Here is a 15071-nt window from a genome sequence, read left to right as displayed (position 1 = left end):
GTCCGCTTCCTCCCGCGGCGGCGCCTCCGGCCCCCGGCCCCGGCGGGGCGAAACATCCCGGCCCCGGCCGCCCCCCTCCCGCGGGCATGCCGTACATCGACCCGGGACAGCAGCCTGTCAGAGAGGCACACGAGGTTCTTAACAGTATTCGTCCGTGTTTTATTACGTGAGGGCACAGGGAGTAACAGCGGGCGGGAAACAACACCGACGGCAGAAACGACCAAGCAGCTGCTGAGCTCTGGCCAAAAACGGAACCGGGCCGCTTCGGGGGTTTCCTCTTCGCAGCAAGCTTGTGGCTGCAGAGCTGCCAGGGGCAGAGCACGCCGGGGGTCTACGGGCCTGGAACGGGCGAGGCTGCAGCTCCCAGCAGGACAGAAGGGGGGAAAAAAACCCCAAGGACACAAAGATGGTGCCATTTTTTTTCCATCATAGTGAACAACACAGGATCGAGTAACCTTTCGGCTATAATTTCCCCCCCTCCCCCTTAAGACAGCATTAACAGCGGAAGGCTGAAGGAGGAGTAGTGGAGATGTTTTGTCTCCATGGCTGAAATCTGACCAACTCTTTCAAAGACTAAAGTTTTACATAAAGGTTGCATTTATCTCAGCTATCATTTCAAAAGCAGAAAGGGTGAACTGCTAGGAGGACCGTAAGCATAAAAGACTGAGCTTCATGCCTCTAAAACAGCATGTGCATAAGACAGAATTACTTTTTTTTTTTTTAGTATTTAAACATGCTGTAGGCAGAATGCCTTACTTGTTGGTCTTTTGGGTTTTTATCATCCTGCTGGTCTTGCACTGTGATGGAAAAGTCGTTCTTGCATGTATGGCACACAGCAGAAAAATGACCAGTTGAAGTACAGAAGATTTCAAACCATCCCTAATACAACTCAGCAAACCAAAAGAAAGTGAGTATTCCAAGATGCAAGTCAAACTTCCAGATTCACACTGTTCAATACTGACATTGCGAACACTTCAATAACTTCTAGTACAAATGTATTACTACCAATCTAGAAAATATAAAAGCTCTGGGAACACATTCTGATGGTCAAAGTTTTCTACCACCATTTTAGCAATAAGTATAAACAATGGCTTTGCCTTCCTAGCTACATTGTCCAAGTTCAAGTATAATGAAGCACTCATTTTAATAACAAAACACCCCACATTTACTCAGCTTACAATCTGAAGTGAACAAGGATATTTTAAAATGAATAGAGCCACTCTCCATCAAGCTTTTGTTTCAAAAGTCATCATTACATCATGGAGAAAACCATAGCACAGAAGTGACATTTTCCCATACATGACCAACTTAAGCCATTTGGGTCAGTAAGGCAGCAAGCATGAAGACAACAATATTCTGCTGGTAGGAATAAAAGCTCCTACCGTGCACACTTGCCACCCACAACCCAAATTCCAGTTTGGCATTCATTACAGTAAAAAAAAAAACCCAAATATTTTTGTTGTCTTAAAAATGTATTTGATGACAAATGTCCCAGCCACAAGTCACTTTTCTTTCATATGCAAGGTACAGAGAAAAACATTAGTCATGCGTTTTTATTTTTGGATACCCAAGAAGAATGTATAGTAGGAAATCAAAGTTTTTCTGCTTTTAATCTACTTTGTAAGAAAAGATTGCCCCTCTCCAGCACTACTGGCTTTTCACATGCATAGTCTAAAGCAACTGAAGTGCCAGTTAATGGAAAAGTTAGCTTCAAATGTGAGAAGTTTACTGTAACATTCTGATATTGCAAATACACCACCTTAACTGAAGTGTTTGACATTCAAACACTTGTGGTATTTCCTCCATAAATGAATATAGAGCTAGCATGTCATTAAACTAGTTGAAATCCTACATAAAACAATGGGCATAGCAGGCTAAATAAATTAGGCTAAAGCTAGCATAAAAATTAATTGCAACACAGTTCTAAGTAGTATGTGATGCATGGCTTTGTTTTCCCTTTTGTCTACAAGACACATGCACACTTAATATTTTGATTCTCTAATGTTAGAACAAGCACTTTAAGGATATGCATCATTCTGAAAAAAAATAGCCAAGACAAGTAGTAGAAAATGCATTTTATTTATATGGAAAAGGCTACATTTAGATTTGTAAAAGGTCTGTGATAGTGTTATGTTGCCCACATGTCAAAAATCAGTTGTGAATAGCAACAAAACGATTATGTATCTTTCTACATAGCAGTGCAATTAGTTCACATTGCAATAAAATTAAGTCAAGTATGCAACAGAATCAAAACCAAGTGTTTCTCCATAATCAGCGTACAAAGAATTACAGTGCAAAGATCATTCTAGGTTTTAAGAAATCTGCAGTCAGTTTTTAGAATATCCTAACGGGTGGGATACTCCAGTTACTTCATTACTAGCAGTTGTAGCTTGTCAATACTGTGCACAAGCAAGTAAGTCTAAAATGAAATGACTTACATGGTAAATAAAATATTTAGTCTATACAGTAAAAAAAATACAAATTATATAAGTGAACTAACAAAATGAAATTTGAACACACTTATGAAACGGACAACGTACTTTAAGGACACACATACAGTATTCATCACGTAAAAACAGCTACTTTTCCAGCAAAAAGAATTTGGTTGCTTTACAACTGCATTATGGATCTCGTAGTCTGAAGATGTAGATGTCCAACTCTTAAAAACCATAATAAATGTCTTCTGCAAAGCATACAAAGAGGATAAATATTCTTATCACAGTCATAAGGTTATTTTTGGAAGTTTGTTCTCCCTTGCTCCAGAAACACACTTACATGGGTGAAAAAAATTCAAGGGGCATCATGATACACTGAAACAGTAAACTGTGCTCCATTTCCTTCTAATTTTGAAAAAAACCCTAGAATTTACAGTACTCTGTGGTATATGAAAAAGTCTTCACAAGTTTACATTGCATATTTCTGAGTCCATTCTCTTGCATGTCTGTTGTATCTGTACGTGCAGAAAGAAGGCATTACAGTGAAGAGCTGTTAGTGATACATTGACAATGGCCACATATTTACTTAATACAGATGTTACTGAGCTTTTCACCTCTTAGCATTAATTCAAATAACATTAAAATAGTCTAAAAGCCAAGAAACGTATACCCACTGTACATTCTGTTTCTAAGGTTACCTATCAAAGCTATTTAGACTCAAACTCAAGACCAATCTCACAGGTTTGTATTAAAATGCGTATCATTATGCATACTTAATTTGCATTTCACAACTGGTTCCCTTATTTGTACCTTAACAGGAATTTGTTGTCAATTATTCCTAAATGTATATGCTATTAACACAGTCTGACAAAGTTCATGCATTTTAGTTGCATATAATTCAGTATAGTTAACTGGGTTTGGAAAGGGTGGGGATAAAAGGCACAGTGATTTTTTTTTATCTCCATTCTGCACTTCCATCTGCATTTCAGAACTTGAAAGGGAAATTTTCTGAAAAGCATTTTTTACTAGATTTTAAGTCTTGGGTCTTTTCCTTCTGGTATGAAGCTCATTAGCACTCCCAAAGGTAAATGTCCTTAGAGAGTCAACAACTTCCCCTCTGGTCCTTAAATTTGTTACATTCCACTCTTCAGACTAGATTCACTTTCTTCTGGGTTCTCCAGACAAAACGCTGACAAGTTTTAAATCCATTTCTTAAGATAAGTATAGCAACTCATGTACTAATTGGTTTTCTTCTTAAGAATATGCTACCATACAAGTCTTCAGATTTTTACTTCTACTAATACACCCACAGATAAATGCTCAGGGGTAACCAGCCATATCTTCCATTTCCTAAATCCAAGATGAGATTAAAATATTTAATACGTGAACAGCATAAGAAGACAAAGCTATAGTCAAGACTATAGGTTGTCTCACTTTCTCTAGCAATGATTAAATTTCGAGTTTTGGAGATAGAGAAATATCCCTTATTCCCTTCCTTCACAAACAGGAGGCACAATAGCTGAAATCGCTATTAAGGTAGTGGGTAGACAAAAGCCGAGACACAAATGGGGAGCAGCCAAGGCACAAGATCCTCAGCTTGAACACTATCTGCTTTGCAGTACAAGCTACAGAGTTCAAGAAGTGGGTTACATGATTTGATTGCATCAGACATCGAACTGTCAGAAAAGGGCCATTTTAATAATTCTTACTCTAGGGAGAGAAATACTAGACCATAGACTTCCATGGAACTTCTACATCACTTCTGCTCTATCCAGTCCTCAAGGTAAAAACAATACTCAAATCCTCATGGACCTGTATGTGTGATGAACCACAGGCTATCAGCATGCATTGCAAGGAGTCTTCAATGGCTCAGTACAAAAAAAATAGGTACCAAACAATTTCTCAATCAGTTAACCAGAAAGTCAAAAATTCTTTTGGATATCACAAACGTTCCACAAAATCTGAAGCAAAGAGTATAACAATTAAAATAGTTAACAGCAAGATTACCAAAAAGCAGCTTAAGTACCAAGGATAAAAAGCCTGCCCCAAACTAAATCTATAACCTTTTCCAAAGCTCGAAGAAGTCAGATAAACAGTGCTGGTTAGGCCATCTATGAACGTACTGCACAGCTATGACTATTTAATTTATTTTCAAGGCCATCAGAAAATTTGTGGCAGATTCATTTTGAGGAAGGTTATTCCGTTCTTGGCAAACGAGGACTGGATGTATTTGGAAAACCTTAGAGACTCCTACTCCTCATTACTATCCTAAATTGATCTTGTGTTTCAGTCTGTCTTAATCCCACACACACCTAGAAAACCCACAGGTGCTAAAACCCTGTTACAGAAGACAGCTCAGGCCATGCTGATAGACTGTGGACTACATCCTGGATTGTGCTCAAAATGCCTAATAGCAGCAGAGTTCAACAAATCTCCCAGTGGTAAGCAAAATAGTATTTCCTTCCTGGATCACTGATTCTGTAACTTTTCCCATGCATAAAGTTTTTAACGTTTGTAAGCCCAAGAAAAGCAGGTAGCTGATATATCAGCAGAAAGCAGCAATGATGGAAAAATCTTACACAGGTAGTATTTCCTCCACGGAACCCTTTGGAAATCACGCAGTCTAATCTGTGGAATAAAGGGCCTGAGCTTCCTGCCACCCACAACTGCAACAAACTCTTAAGAAATCAATGCATCATTTTGCTTAGATATCCGCAGAGGCCACTATTCAAAGTTTTGGTGCTCAAAGAAATCACTCGAGACAGGTAGCAGTCTGGAAAGAAACATCACTATGCCAAAGCACTGGGCTTGCTAGTGACCTCTAAATCCCGTTATCTGATATTGTGAGGGTTCAGCCGTGTATGTAGCTGTAAGAGAGCATTTCAAAACCCTCCTTAGGAGTGATGTACAACAAGAAGTCAACAAGCCTTAACACTGAACTTTGGAAAATCCAGGTGGTTCCATACTGTAAGTAAAAGACCCCAGAATAGATGTTCCAGTCAGTATAGTACTTTTAGAGTTAAAACTTCTCAAATGGAAATCAGGTTTGGTCCAGAAGCATGTAATACCTCCATTATGTGCTGTCCATGTTACCTTCCCAAAATCAGAAACTTCCTGCAAGTTCTACAGCTGTTCCAAAAAGTAAAAAAAAAAAAAGGTTCTTTTTCTCTGTAAGATGCTGCAAATTGCAATGTGACAATGGTTCTTAGCACTAAAAAGAGCTAAATATTAGTCTATCCTACATTTAGAAAATGGTGTCAAAAACATGTTTGTTGTTCACACCTAACATCTTACTAAAGGCACAGGTTTTACAACCAGAGGATCACAGTAGCAACAAATAACTCATATTTGGGAAATGATTTTTCATGCAATGAATATAAAGATGAAACACAAAAGTGTGAACGTTTTATGCAACTAAGTACAAAAAATTAGTAAGTACCCAACAGTTGTGTATGCCTACAGTTTTCTGCTTGCCATTCCACTGATCGATATTTTCAAGATTTAAAAATCTAATCCTGTACAAATCTATGAAAATTATCTTTAAAAGTTAAGATAGAAGGTGCATAGCAGATAACCACCTGCAAGTACCACACACACAATTATGTATATGTTATACTCACTTTTCCTTGTCTGACTTGTAGATCTGTGCAATATCCGGTACTAAAGGATCATCTGGATTAGGATCACAAAGTAAGGAGCATATGGACAATAAAACTAAATAAAAGAGACACTAGATTAAACAAGTTAGTTTGCTTTATTTCTATAATCCTTTAATATATTCCAGTACACTGAAGGAGGGTGGTAGAAGGGAGATTGGGAAGAGAATGCATATTAGTATTAAGCTTTCACATAGCAGTTCTGCTCAGAAATGCTTATACAGCATCATTTTTCTAGGTCCTAAGTAAACAACACCTGATACTAGCCTAGAGAACCTGCAACCCATGGACCTGTACCATTTGTAATGATCTCCCTCCCGTGTTTTAACCTATGAACGTTAAACAAACCACAGACTACACAGTTACATATAAATGTTTGATCAAACTAAGCCCTTCCATCTACAATTATTCTTCTCCACTTCTGTGCTGACAGTTATCCTCTCCTTCATTTGAACACTTCACTTAATTTGATATAAGTGTGACTTCCATTTTGGGAAAATACTTCATCAGCATTATATGCAGGTATTCACTTATAATTCCATATTCATTTCCTGGAATTGAACCAAGGCCATTTGATTTTTTTCTAACATTTTCAGTCCATACCTTTCAGGAAATTTCTGTTTTTATACTCAGAACTAATATGAATGCAAAAGTACACAGTTAAACAATTCTAAACGTGTTGTGAAAGGGAATTTGATGCTATCATAAGAATCTGCTGTAGAATAGGATTTTTTTCCTTACTTTGTCTTGTTACCAAAGAGCCCGGACTAACACCTACTTCAGCTGTAGCAAGTTTGACCACTTCATACTGACATATTTAATTTTATTAAGTGCCAAATACATCAGTAATACTAAAAAAAAGGGGTTAGAGTACTTGGTCACACCAATCAGAGTTGCTATCAGTATGTTGTAATCCTTTGATACAGTAAAACAAGAACTACAAAGGAGAAACTTCCATGAGGCACTGAGCTAATTTCCAGTTATATGAAATATACAATGTGCAAGCACTTTAAAAGCACATCAAATGAGAACACATAAGACCACCAGACTGCTCCGCTTTATAACTGAAGGAACGCTCAACAAGTAAAGGCACAGAGAAGTGCTGAAGATCTAAAAACTTAAGTTTTCAGTTGTAAATGCCAGCTGTTAAACATGATGTAAGTGCCAAATTTCATTTGCTAAATACCTTCTAAATAACTAGAAACAAGACAATTGTTGCTCAGCAATAAAACAACCAATTTCTGTGGAAAGTTGATACCAACTACACACAGGAGTAATTCATGTCTTCAGCAACTACTTCAGGAAACAGTATTAAACTTAGATTTTATTTAGCTTGTGAGATTACTGCATGGGGTCATCGTGCATGAGCAGAAGTTGCTTTTCCAAGGAGGTATAGCAATTGCACTTGCACAGAGCAATTTCCATTGGACAAAGACTAACAATTTTTAGCTTGTACACCAAATGCATTGACACTGTTCTGAAAAAAGACGTGGTTTAGAGAGCTCTCAAGCACATAAGCAAGATGTGATACTGTTTAATCTTGAGTCACAGGAGAACCTTCTGTAATATGACTAAGAGTGTGCCTAAGCATTTTGAAGATGGGTGAGAAAAAACAATGATAGCACTCACATTTTAAGCAGCGTTTGGAGACACAAAATGCCTACAACAAAAGAACTGCTTAATTGTAACCTTAATGTTCAAAAAAATCTATACTGTTCAATGTGAGAAAGTTTAACTACAGGACTAGAATATGTTAATAAATCTTTTACTGATGATTTTGAAAGCAGCTACATTTTTAAATATTCATCTTGCAGAGGAATGCAAACTAGAACAATTTATCTCATTTTAAAATAAAGTGCAATTAAGACCTTAGCCCACACAAGGATGCTCAGGCAACCCAAAGAGCCATCAATAAGCAATCAGGTAAACCCACACATGTCAGTATCAGGGTTTTCCATTTACATCCAAATTCATTTGATTTTGAAGCTCTGCTCACCAGTTTCTCCTCAGTTCTGCATGCACAGCCAGCTACAATACAGAAGCTGCATTTCAAGCTAATTGGACATTTATTATCTTACCCAGCTTGTTTTAGAACATTTCTTTGCCATGCACATAATATTTTATGTAATGTGATGCTCCAAATAAACTGTGCAAGATTTTGGATCACAACAAGAATTCCAATGGAATTTGCCACTTCTGTAACGTGCAGGATAAATGCACTGACACCTTTAGTGCCGTAATACACACAAAAGCACCATGGCAGTGTATGCAATTTCATAAATACATTAGCAAATCTGTGAGTTTACCTTTAGATACAGTCAGAGCTGGTGACCATTGCGATCTCAGGATATCAAGACAAATACTTCCATTACTGTTTATGTTTGGGTGGTATATTTTTGTTGTAAAAGCAATCTGGAATAAAAAAATAATTAAAAACCAAGTAACATCAAATTATGTTTATTACATTTGGAATCCTTAACATTGTACTTTCAGGTCCAGTCATACTAGATCTGCCAACACAATTTATTGTACACTTTTGTCTGTTCATCCACTATGAACGTGTATCCTATTGCTGGCCTTTGTGGTTTTAACTTCCAAAATTAAGCCTCAAAGAACTAAGACATAGAAACAAAGCTTTGACCAAAAAAATTGCGTAAGTTTTGAGAGAAAGGACTTACCTTTGGTGGTTTGAAAGGATAGTCTGTTGGAAAGTGTACTGTGAGGAAAAATACTCCCCCTTGATATGCACTATCAGGCTGGGGAAAAAAACAAAACAAACAAAACACATTAATATATTGCAGTTATTTTGGAGCTTCCCTTCTGAACATAGACAACCTCCCAAAGCTGCGAGTATCTTAGAAAATCCATTTTCTCCCCAGTACACAGCCCATACTATGGGCTGTGTACTGGGAAGGCACAGCAGGAAGCGAAACCTCCCACTGGCCTACAGATCTACAGTAGAGCCAACCAGGGCTACTACTCTAGTAGCGCAGTGCAGCTACTGAGTGCTGCCCTTCTTGGGGAAAGAAAGGGAGGGAGCAGTGTTTGACTGGTGGACCTACAAAACTGCTGATCCACCAGCTCCACCACACCAAGGGGAATACAAAACCCAGAGCAGGTCTTCCAAATCCTGTCTCCGTGCAACACCACAGCTGCTCTGATCCTCCTCCATCCTTAAGCTACAAATATACTTACCTTAAGAAGTGGTTTCTCTTTGCAGATGCAAAGAGTAGGATTTTCCAACATAATTCAGTTGATCATGATGACATCAGGGAGTTTTAAAACACACAACATCTTTGTGACCTGTACAAATCTGTGAACATGCATTTTGTTAGAGAACATGTGCACAGGTTTACGTCCAGGTTGCACACAGTTAATAGATAGAAATAACTTTGTTGCAGTTATCTGTTGAAGAAACCTGTCATTTTTATTAACTAGAAAAGTGAGGAGAAAAGTCTCAGTGCTAAATGACAGAGAGCAGTGCTGCCATTTCTGATTAAGAGAAGGAGAAGAAAACCTTTCTCATTACTCGCTAAGTTTAAAACAGCAACAACGGAACTCAATCTCAGCAAAGCTGCAGAAGATCAAGTTTTTGGGTTTTCTTATGGAAGCAAAGGCAGATTGTTTTTTTTAAATAAAATGTTTACCTTGGAAATGAGCAAAAATTACATTTTTAGAGATGAATATAAGAGGTAAAGTCACAAATGGTCCACCAAGACATGTCGTCTCGCACACTCAAAATGCAGACAGCGTTGCAATGTAAGGCAGGTTATATATAGTATTGCTAAGAAGTCAGCATTAGGTAACATCGGAAGAGATTGCCACTGTACTTCCAATTACATTTGAAAGGACTGCTTGCACGCGTACTAAATGATTTGTTGAAGTTAAAATAAGCTGAAGATGAGACAAGTTCAGTGTCAGACAGCAGGCAAAGTAGTCACACTACGTTTTATGAGTAAGGTATATAAAACAAATTGATGATGCCCACAGACAGGAGAAGAGGTTACCCTACTTCCAGACATAGGAAGTGAATTCTGAAGGCAAGCTTTAGTTCTATGCTTCCCTCAGGCCATCAGGAAACATACAGGATGTGCATCCCTATTTCCTTATGTTATCAAGAAAAAGGATTAATATCCTGATGGTGTTCTTTTCTCGTACCTCAGCAGAAATGGCTGAGAAAGGTTGGCAAGAGATGCTCATTCTTATCCTTAACTAGAGAAATCTGAAGAAACCGAAGCAAAGAAAAGAGTATTTTCCACTACAGAATATGAAAGGTGAACTGCAAGCTGGAAGAAAAAACGGAATTTAAGTTGGGATTTACGTTGCTAGTATTTCCCTTGCTCAGGTTATCACAGTCATTCAGGACAAAGACATTATTGGTGGCAATCAGCATGTAAGCTTTTGTTAACTCTTAACTTCTCTGCTGTTTTGCCATTCACCTTTAAGCAGCTCAGAAGGGTAGGGGTTAGAATGACTTTGTATGTGAAAGAACACTTGTTAAAGAAAAATGGCAAAAGCATTAGTATCCTACAGAAAAACTTGCCACAATCACTTCAGTTGCTGCTGGGCCATTGACAAGTTGGACAACAGACTCCAGCACTGGCAATTCAGTAACTGATCTTTCACTGCGTCAGAGCAGCTGTGCTGCAAATGCAGAAATTTTTTGAAAACAGACACAATACCACTTTCCTCTACCATGTGATACTGCATCTTAATGGATTAAGTATTGTCTCAAAATTTCAGCTTACACAGTGATTCAGCTGACCATCTGAACTAGAAACTCTTCTTTCCAAATTAATAAGTCCAAAAGGAAAACACTAGGAATACAAACTCCTTACCATGATATGAATAAGCACCCCTTCCCTCAGGTCATATTGTTCTTTATTCTTTTTGCTAAAACCCTTTTCAGTTTCCCTTTAAAACTTTCTGTTCTTAAGCTTTATTGTCCTTATGTCATTTCCTTGACAAGAGTCATAAATGGAGTCTTTAGAGATCTCCCTCAACCCAAGGAAAGCAGGCCTTTCTCACAAAGAAACCAAAAGTAACCACAACTGCTGGCCTACAGTTCGCAAAAGCCATCTGTTTTTGCCAGAGCCACATTACAGCCATCATATAGGCTCTATCTAAAAGCCCCCAAAATCACCCTGTGCAACTCCACTCTTGTTTACAGTTACCAACTTTAACACTGAATTACACCCACTCTTCCTCCTTTCAGATGGATGACTCTTCCAGAATTGATCACCTTTGAAAAGCAAGCAAGCTTTTCACTTTGCAGCCCACATCACCAATTCAAACATTGCAGTTGACTGATTAAGCACCCCTAACTTCATGAAGGGGGATGTTTGAACAGTTACAGAAAGAAACTAGTACCAGACTACTAAGAACAACAATACCACCCTAAATCTTTAATCTATACACAGCACAGCTGAATTTGACTGCCATGGTTACAGAAACCCAAATGAATCCTTCTGTAACAAAAAGGGAAACAAGGTCTACTTTCTAATGGGCATGAATTATATACTTACAGGTCCCATAATTGTTGCTTGCCAATGAAACACTGAAAGTCAAAAAGATACAACAATTAAGACATTTTCTGAGGTTTTCGTAACCGGAAAAAGGTCAGCTGTGACAATGTATTGTGAAGAGCTTACAGTCATCTCCAACAGGTCCGGCAGAACAGTGGGCCGGTGGGTCTCGCTGCAGATCACTTAGTTCCTGTAAGAAACACACAAATATTTGAAAGATCTCTACACAAAAATACACACCACTCAGCAGCATCACTTCAGCAGTAAGAACACAAACAGGTTTTATTAAATAGACCTGTGATATTTTTAAAGAAATCAATACTTGAAATGCCCATTGATACTGAAAGGTTTTTTTTTGCCAGATAAGCCTGCAGCTAAAGACAACATTGTGCTATAAATTAATATCTGGAAGTATTTAAGAGTTATAGCCAAGTTCATAATAAGCTGGATGTATTCAGGTAGACAGAAAAAAGAAATTAAATGAAGGGTTTCTTGATTTGTCGGTAAACTCACTGCTTAATTTAGAAATTTATGTGCTAATCTGACTGTTCTTTTAGCTTTTGATTTGTAATTTACAAAAGCTTCTTGTATTGGCCTAATCTATGTACAGTAGCTGAGTTAAACTAGCTCATAAAATGCTTGCAGTCTGCCTAGAGATGATATATGAACATAACAAAGTTTTCTAAGTAAACTAGAAAATAAAGGAAAAAACATTAGCTCTACACCCTATTTAACATACCTTGATTTAATTCCCTGCATGCTTTTTTTCAAAATGACTACTGAAAAACTCCCAAGAAAGTTGAAATTTAAGAGAAGCATTCAGAGAAGCTTTTGCAGGTCAACTGATCTATTTCTCTTGCAGAAGTCCACACAGTCCCAAATAATTTAAAATTATTATTCAATTACTCAAAACCAGCTCAGCTTTTCATCTGATTTATGATCACTGTATCAAATGCAAAACAAGACAGGCATTAATGTTGGTTCATTTTTCTTGTTTAATTCAATATCCTACTTTTGATGTCTGAAATTTTACTGTACTAATAACAAACAACGTTTTCCAATTCTAAGCTGATAGGAACTGTGCTGCAGTAAGTTTAACAATTATGTATAAATACTTCCATTGAAATAAGCTAAAAGATATGTGCTAAACCACTGTTCCTAAGTCACTCAATTACTCAAAACACATATTTAAGTCAACAATAAACATAAGCAGGTCTGCAAATATCTCCTTTAGTTTAGCTTAAGGAATAACAGTGAAAACATTTCTACTCAAAAATCATTAGTCAAGACAACTACTTCCAAAATCAAGGTTTAAATTGGAACTAAGTTTAACTCAGGTGTAGAATTTGTGTACGTAGTGTGATCAGACCTTATGTAAATTTGAAGGGTTTAAACTCTGCGCTTCTCAACTGCTGTGATATATTTATCCGTTTATGACATCCAGTAAACATTTCAACTCAACACACTACTCTCTTCAAGGGACCCAATTTACTATGCATGTGGCACCTAAATTCAGGCACACTTCTTACAGGTCCATACTCGGACCTTAATTCAAAGAAAGGCACTGCAACGTATCTTCGTCCAGTTAATACAGTAATGTTACTACTTGCTCTGAAGTCATTCCTCACAGTCCTTGCGATTTAAACCAAAAGAGACAGTTCTTTCATATAATGAAATAGCTCAGGTTGCCAACTAGTGTTACCTGTCTGCCCTTAACTTTATTCTGTTGGTGAAATTGTACACTGGTCCAGAAACAGCACTCCGGACTAGACTTTGACTAATAAAGGCAATAGCAAAACACTTTAAAAGCGCAGTTCCCTTTTTAATCGGAGGATTCAAATTTCACCAAGGGAGCGATACAGAGAACTAACTAGTAATCCATGCAAAGCCAAGTAATTGCCAGTACACGAAGGGAGTCAACATGTCTCAAGTTTCCAGGAGTCACGGGAGTTGTAACAACCACTACCAGCAGCAGAGCTGTTACAGCCACTGTCTACTCTAATTTGCAACTCAAGATCTAACCCAACAAGAGAAGATTAGGTCTTGTACGCACACTTCAAAAAAGCCAGCTAGACGACACTGTTAGCCAAAACAGAGAATTGAAAGCCTAAAAATCATACATTTTATAGCAGTCATTGCTGACTACTAAATTAAAGGCAATGATGGGAAAAATAAGTAGCTTAAACTCTTCTGAAAGTCTCTAAAATATATGCAAACATTCCTATATGCATACGCAAACTGCTAGGCAAGCACTTAATTTTGGAGTCGCAAGTCTATAACAGCGCCCTCATTTGCTAGATGCTTTCCTCAAGATCTTTACATACCCTAAACCCACACAAATTGGTTTTCTTTCCTATGTACACACATACTTCAAAACTGGCAGGAACTGGGGAAGGCTCCTTAGGTATACACTTTCAATTGGTTTCAGCTAAAGGCACTATTCAACTTCATATTGTTAATTATGCTGTTTAAGCTTCATATTCAAAGCAAAATTATCTGCAGAGCTGTAAGATTTAGGCTTCAAGCTTTCCTACATCTTTTGAAATGGTGCAAGGAGATAGTCAGAATGTCCCTGAGTCAGATTGACTTCCCAGTGTCCAGAACCAAACACTGCAGAACAGTTGTGATGATTCTCTAGAGTAAGTATGTGTAAAAAAACCTGCTTCATGAATTTACATATTCACAAAAGAATGAGAAGTTGAATACAAGAATTCTCTATACAAAACAGCAAAGATGCTCTTCACAAGAAGCCCAAAACGTTGCTTTGTCAAGGGACAAGGCTGAAGAGTTACAAAGCACAATGAACTGAAACCTCATTAAGAAGTGCAAGAGAACAGTATGTAAGGCATTACGCAGTCAACACTAAAGACTTCCCGTAATTTTAAGTTAATTGGTTCCAGCAGCTTTGTCCATGTTTTATGGATTGTCACCATGTAGCTGCAAGATGCAGGTCGGGTTACTTCAAGGCCTTGTCTATACCAATATTTTTAGTCACTGGTATAGAAAACACTGGTGCAAGACTTTGATGTACATAGGCTAACAAACAGGATCTATAACTCAAAGGAGTGCAGATTCAGTTTCTAAAGTGCACACCAGTGCAACATCTTTTATGAGAATACACAAAACCAAAATTTTGTCTGCAAAAGATGCAAACAGAATTATCAGTTATTTCAAGCACTGGTGAATGTCACAGCATAAAAGCATCTATCAAGAGCTCTAACACATGCCACACTATTGCAGTACAGCCAGGATAAACTTGTACAGAGAAAACAACTAAGCTGAGGACAGTGGTAGGAATAGATCTTCTAATCCTCTCAAACATAGAAAATATTAGAGAGTAGAATAGAATACTGTTAATTCTATGCTTCTAACTGGTTGCAATGAATGGGTGCTACAGCAAACTATTTCCCCTGTTTGTAACTACTGAGAAGCAGCCAAGCACAAAAGTAAGCAGG

At 37.7% G+C, this 15071-nt stretch overlaps 2 protein-coding genes across 3 annotated transcripts in view; both read right to left on the bottom strand.

Moving 5' to 3' along the window:
• Positions 1 to 97, bottom strand: part of TFAM (transcription factor A, mitochondrial) — an 8663-nt gene extending 8566 nt beyond the window's left edge. The window contains exon 1 of the mRNA XM_010580001.1: positions 25 to 97. Within this exon, the coding sequence (XP_010578303.1) occupies positions 25 to 97 (73 nt within the window). The remainder of the gene's footprint in view (positions 1 to 24) is intronic.
• Positions 98 to 2061: 1964 nt separating this feature from the next.
• On the bottom strand, positions 2062 to 11806 carry UBE2D1 (ubiquitin-conjugating enzyme E2D 1). Of its 2 annotated transcripts, none has more exons than XM_010579895.1 (7): positions 11743 to 11806; positions 11617 to 11648; positions 9287 to 9404; positions 8770 to 8847; positions 8398 to 8503; positions 6056 to 6149; positions 2062 to 2950 (listed from the first exon to the last, which is right to left on the bottom strand). In XM_010579895.1, the coding sequence occupies exons 3-7, from the start codon at positions 9335 to 9337 to the stop codon at positions 2905 to 2907; spliced, it is 375 nt and encodes a 124-aa protein (XP_010578197.1). In that variant the 5' UTR covers positions 9338 to 9404; positions 11617 to 11648; positions 11743 to 11806; the 3' UTR covers positions 2062 to 2904. The 2 variants fall into 2 exon arrangements, with proteins under 2 accessions (XP_010578197.1, XP_010578198.1); XM_010579896.1 differs by having other exon boundaries at positions 6056 to 6107.
• Positions 11807 to 15071: the final 3265 nt, after the last annotated feature.

Source organism: Haliaeetus leucocephalus, unplaced genomic scaffold (genome assembly GCF_000737465.1).
Source record: "Haliaeetus leucocephalus isolate CR32 unplaced genomic scaffold, Haliaeetus_leucocephalus-4.0 Scaffold687, whole genome shotgun sequence".
In the NCBI taxonomy this organism is placed as follows: domain Eukaryota; kingdom Metazoa; phylum Chordata; class Aves; order Accipitriformes; family Accipitridae; genus Haliaeetus; species Haliaeetus leucocephalus.
The sequence above is the reverse complement of the archived record's forward strand: the minus strand, read 5'-3'. Positions and strand labels throughout refer to the sequence as shown.

Excerpts from the sequence above, each read along its gene's own strand:
- UBE2D1 (XM_010579895.1), bottom strand. The coding sequence starts at position 9,337 with ATGTTGGAAAATCCTACTCTTTGCATCTGCAAAGAGAAACCACTTCTT. Across the intron at positions 8,848-9,286 it reads AAGAGAAACCACTTCTTAAG|CCTGATAGTGCATATCAAGG; the intron begins GTAAGTATATTT and ends TTTTTTCCCCAG. Across the intron at positions 8,504-8,769 it reads ATCCTTTCAAACCACCAAAG|ATTGCTTTTACAACAAAAAT; the intron begins GTAAGTCCTTTC and ends TTTTTATTCCAG.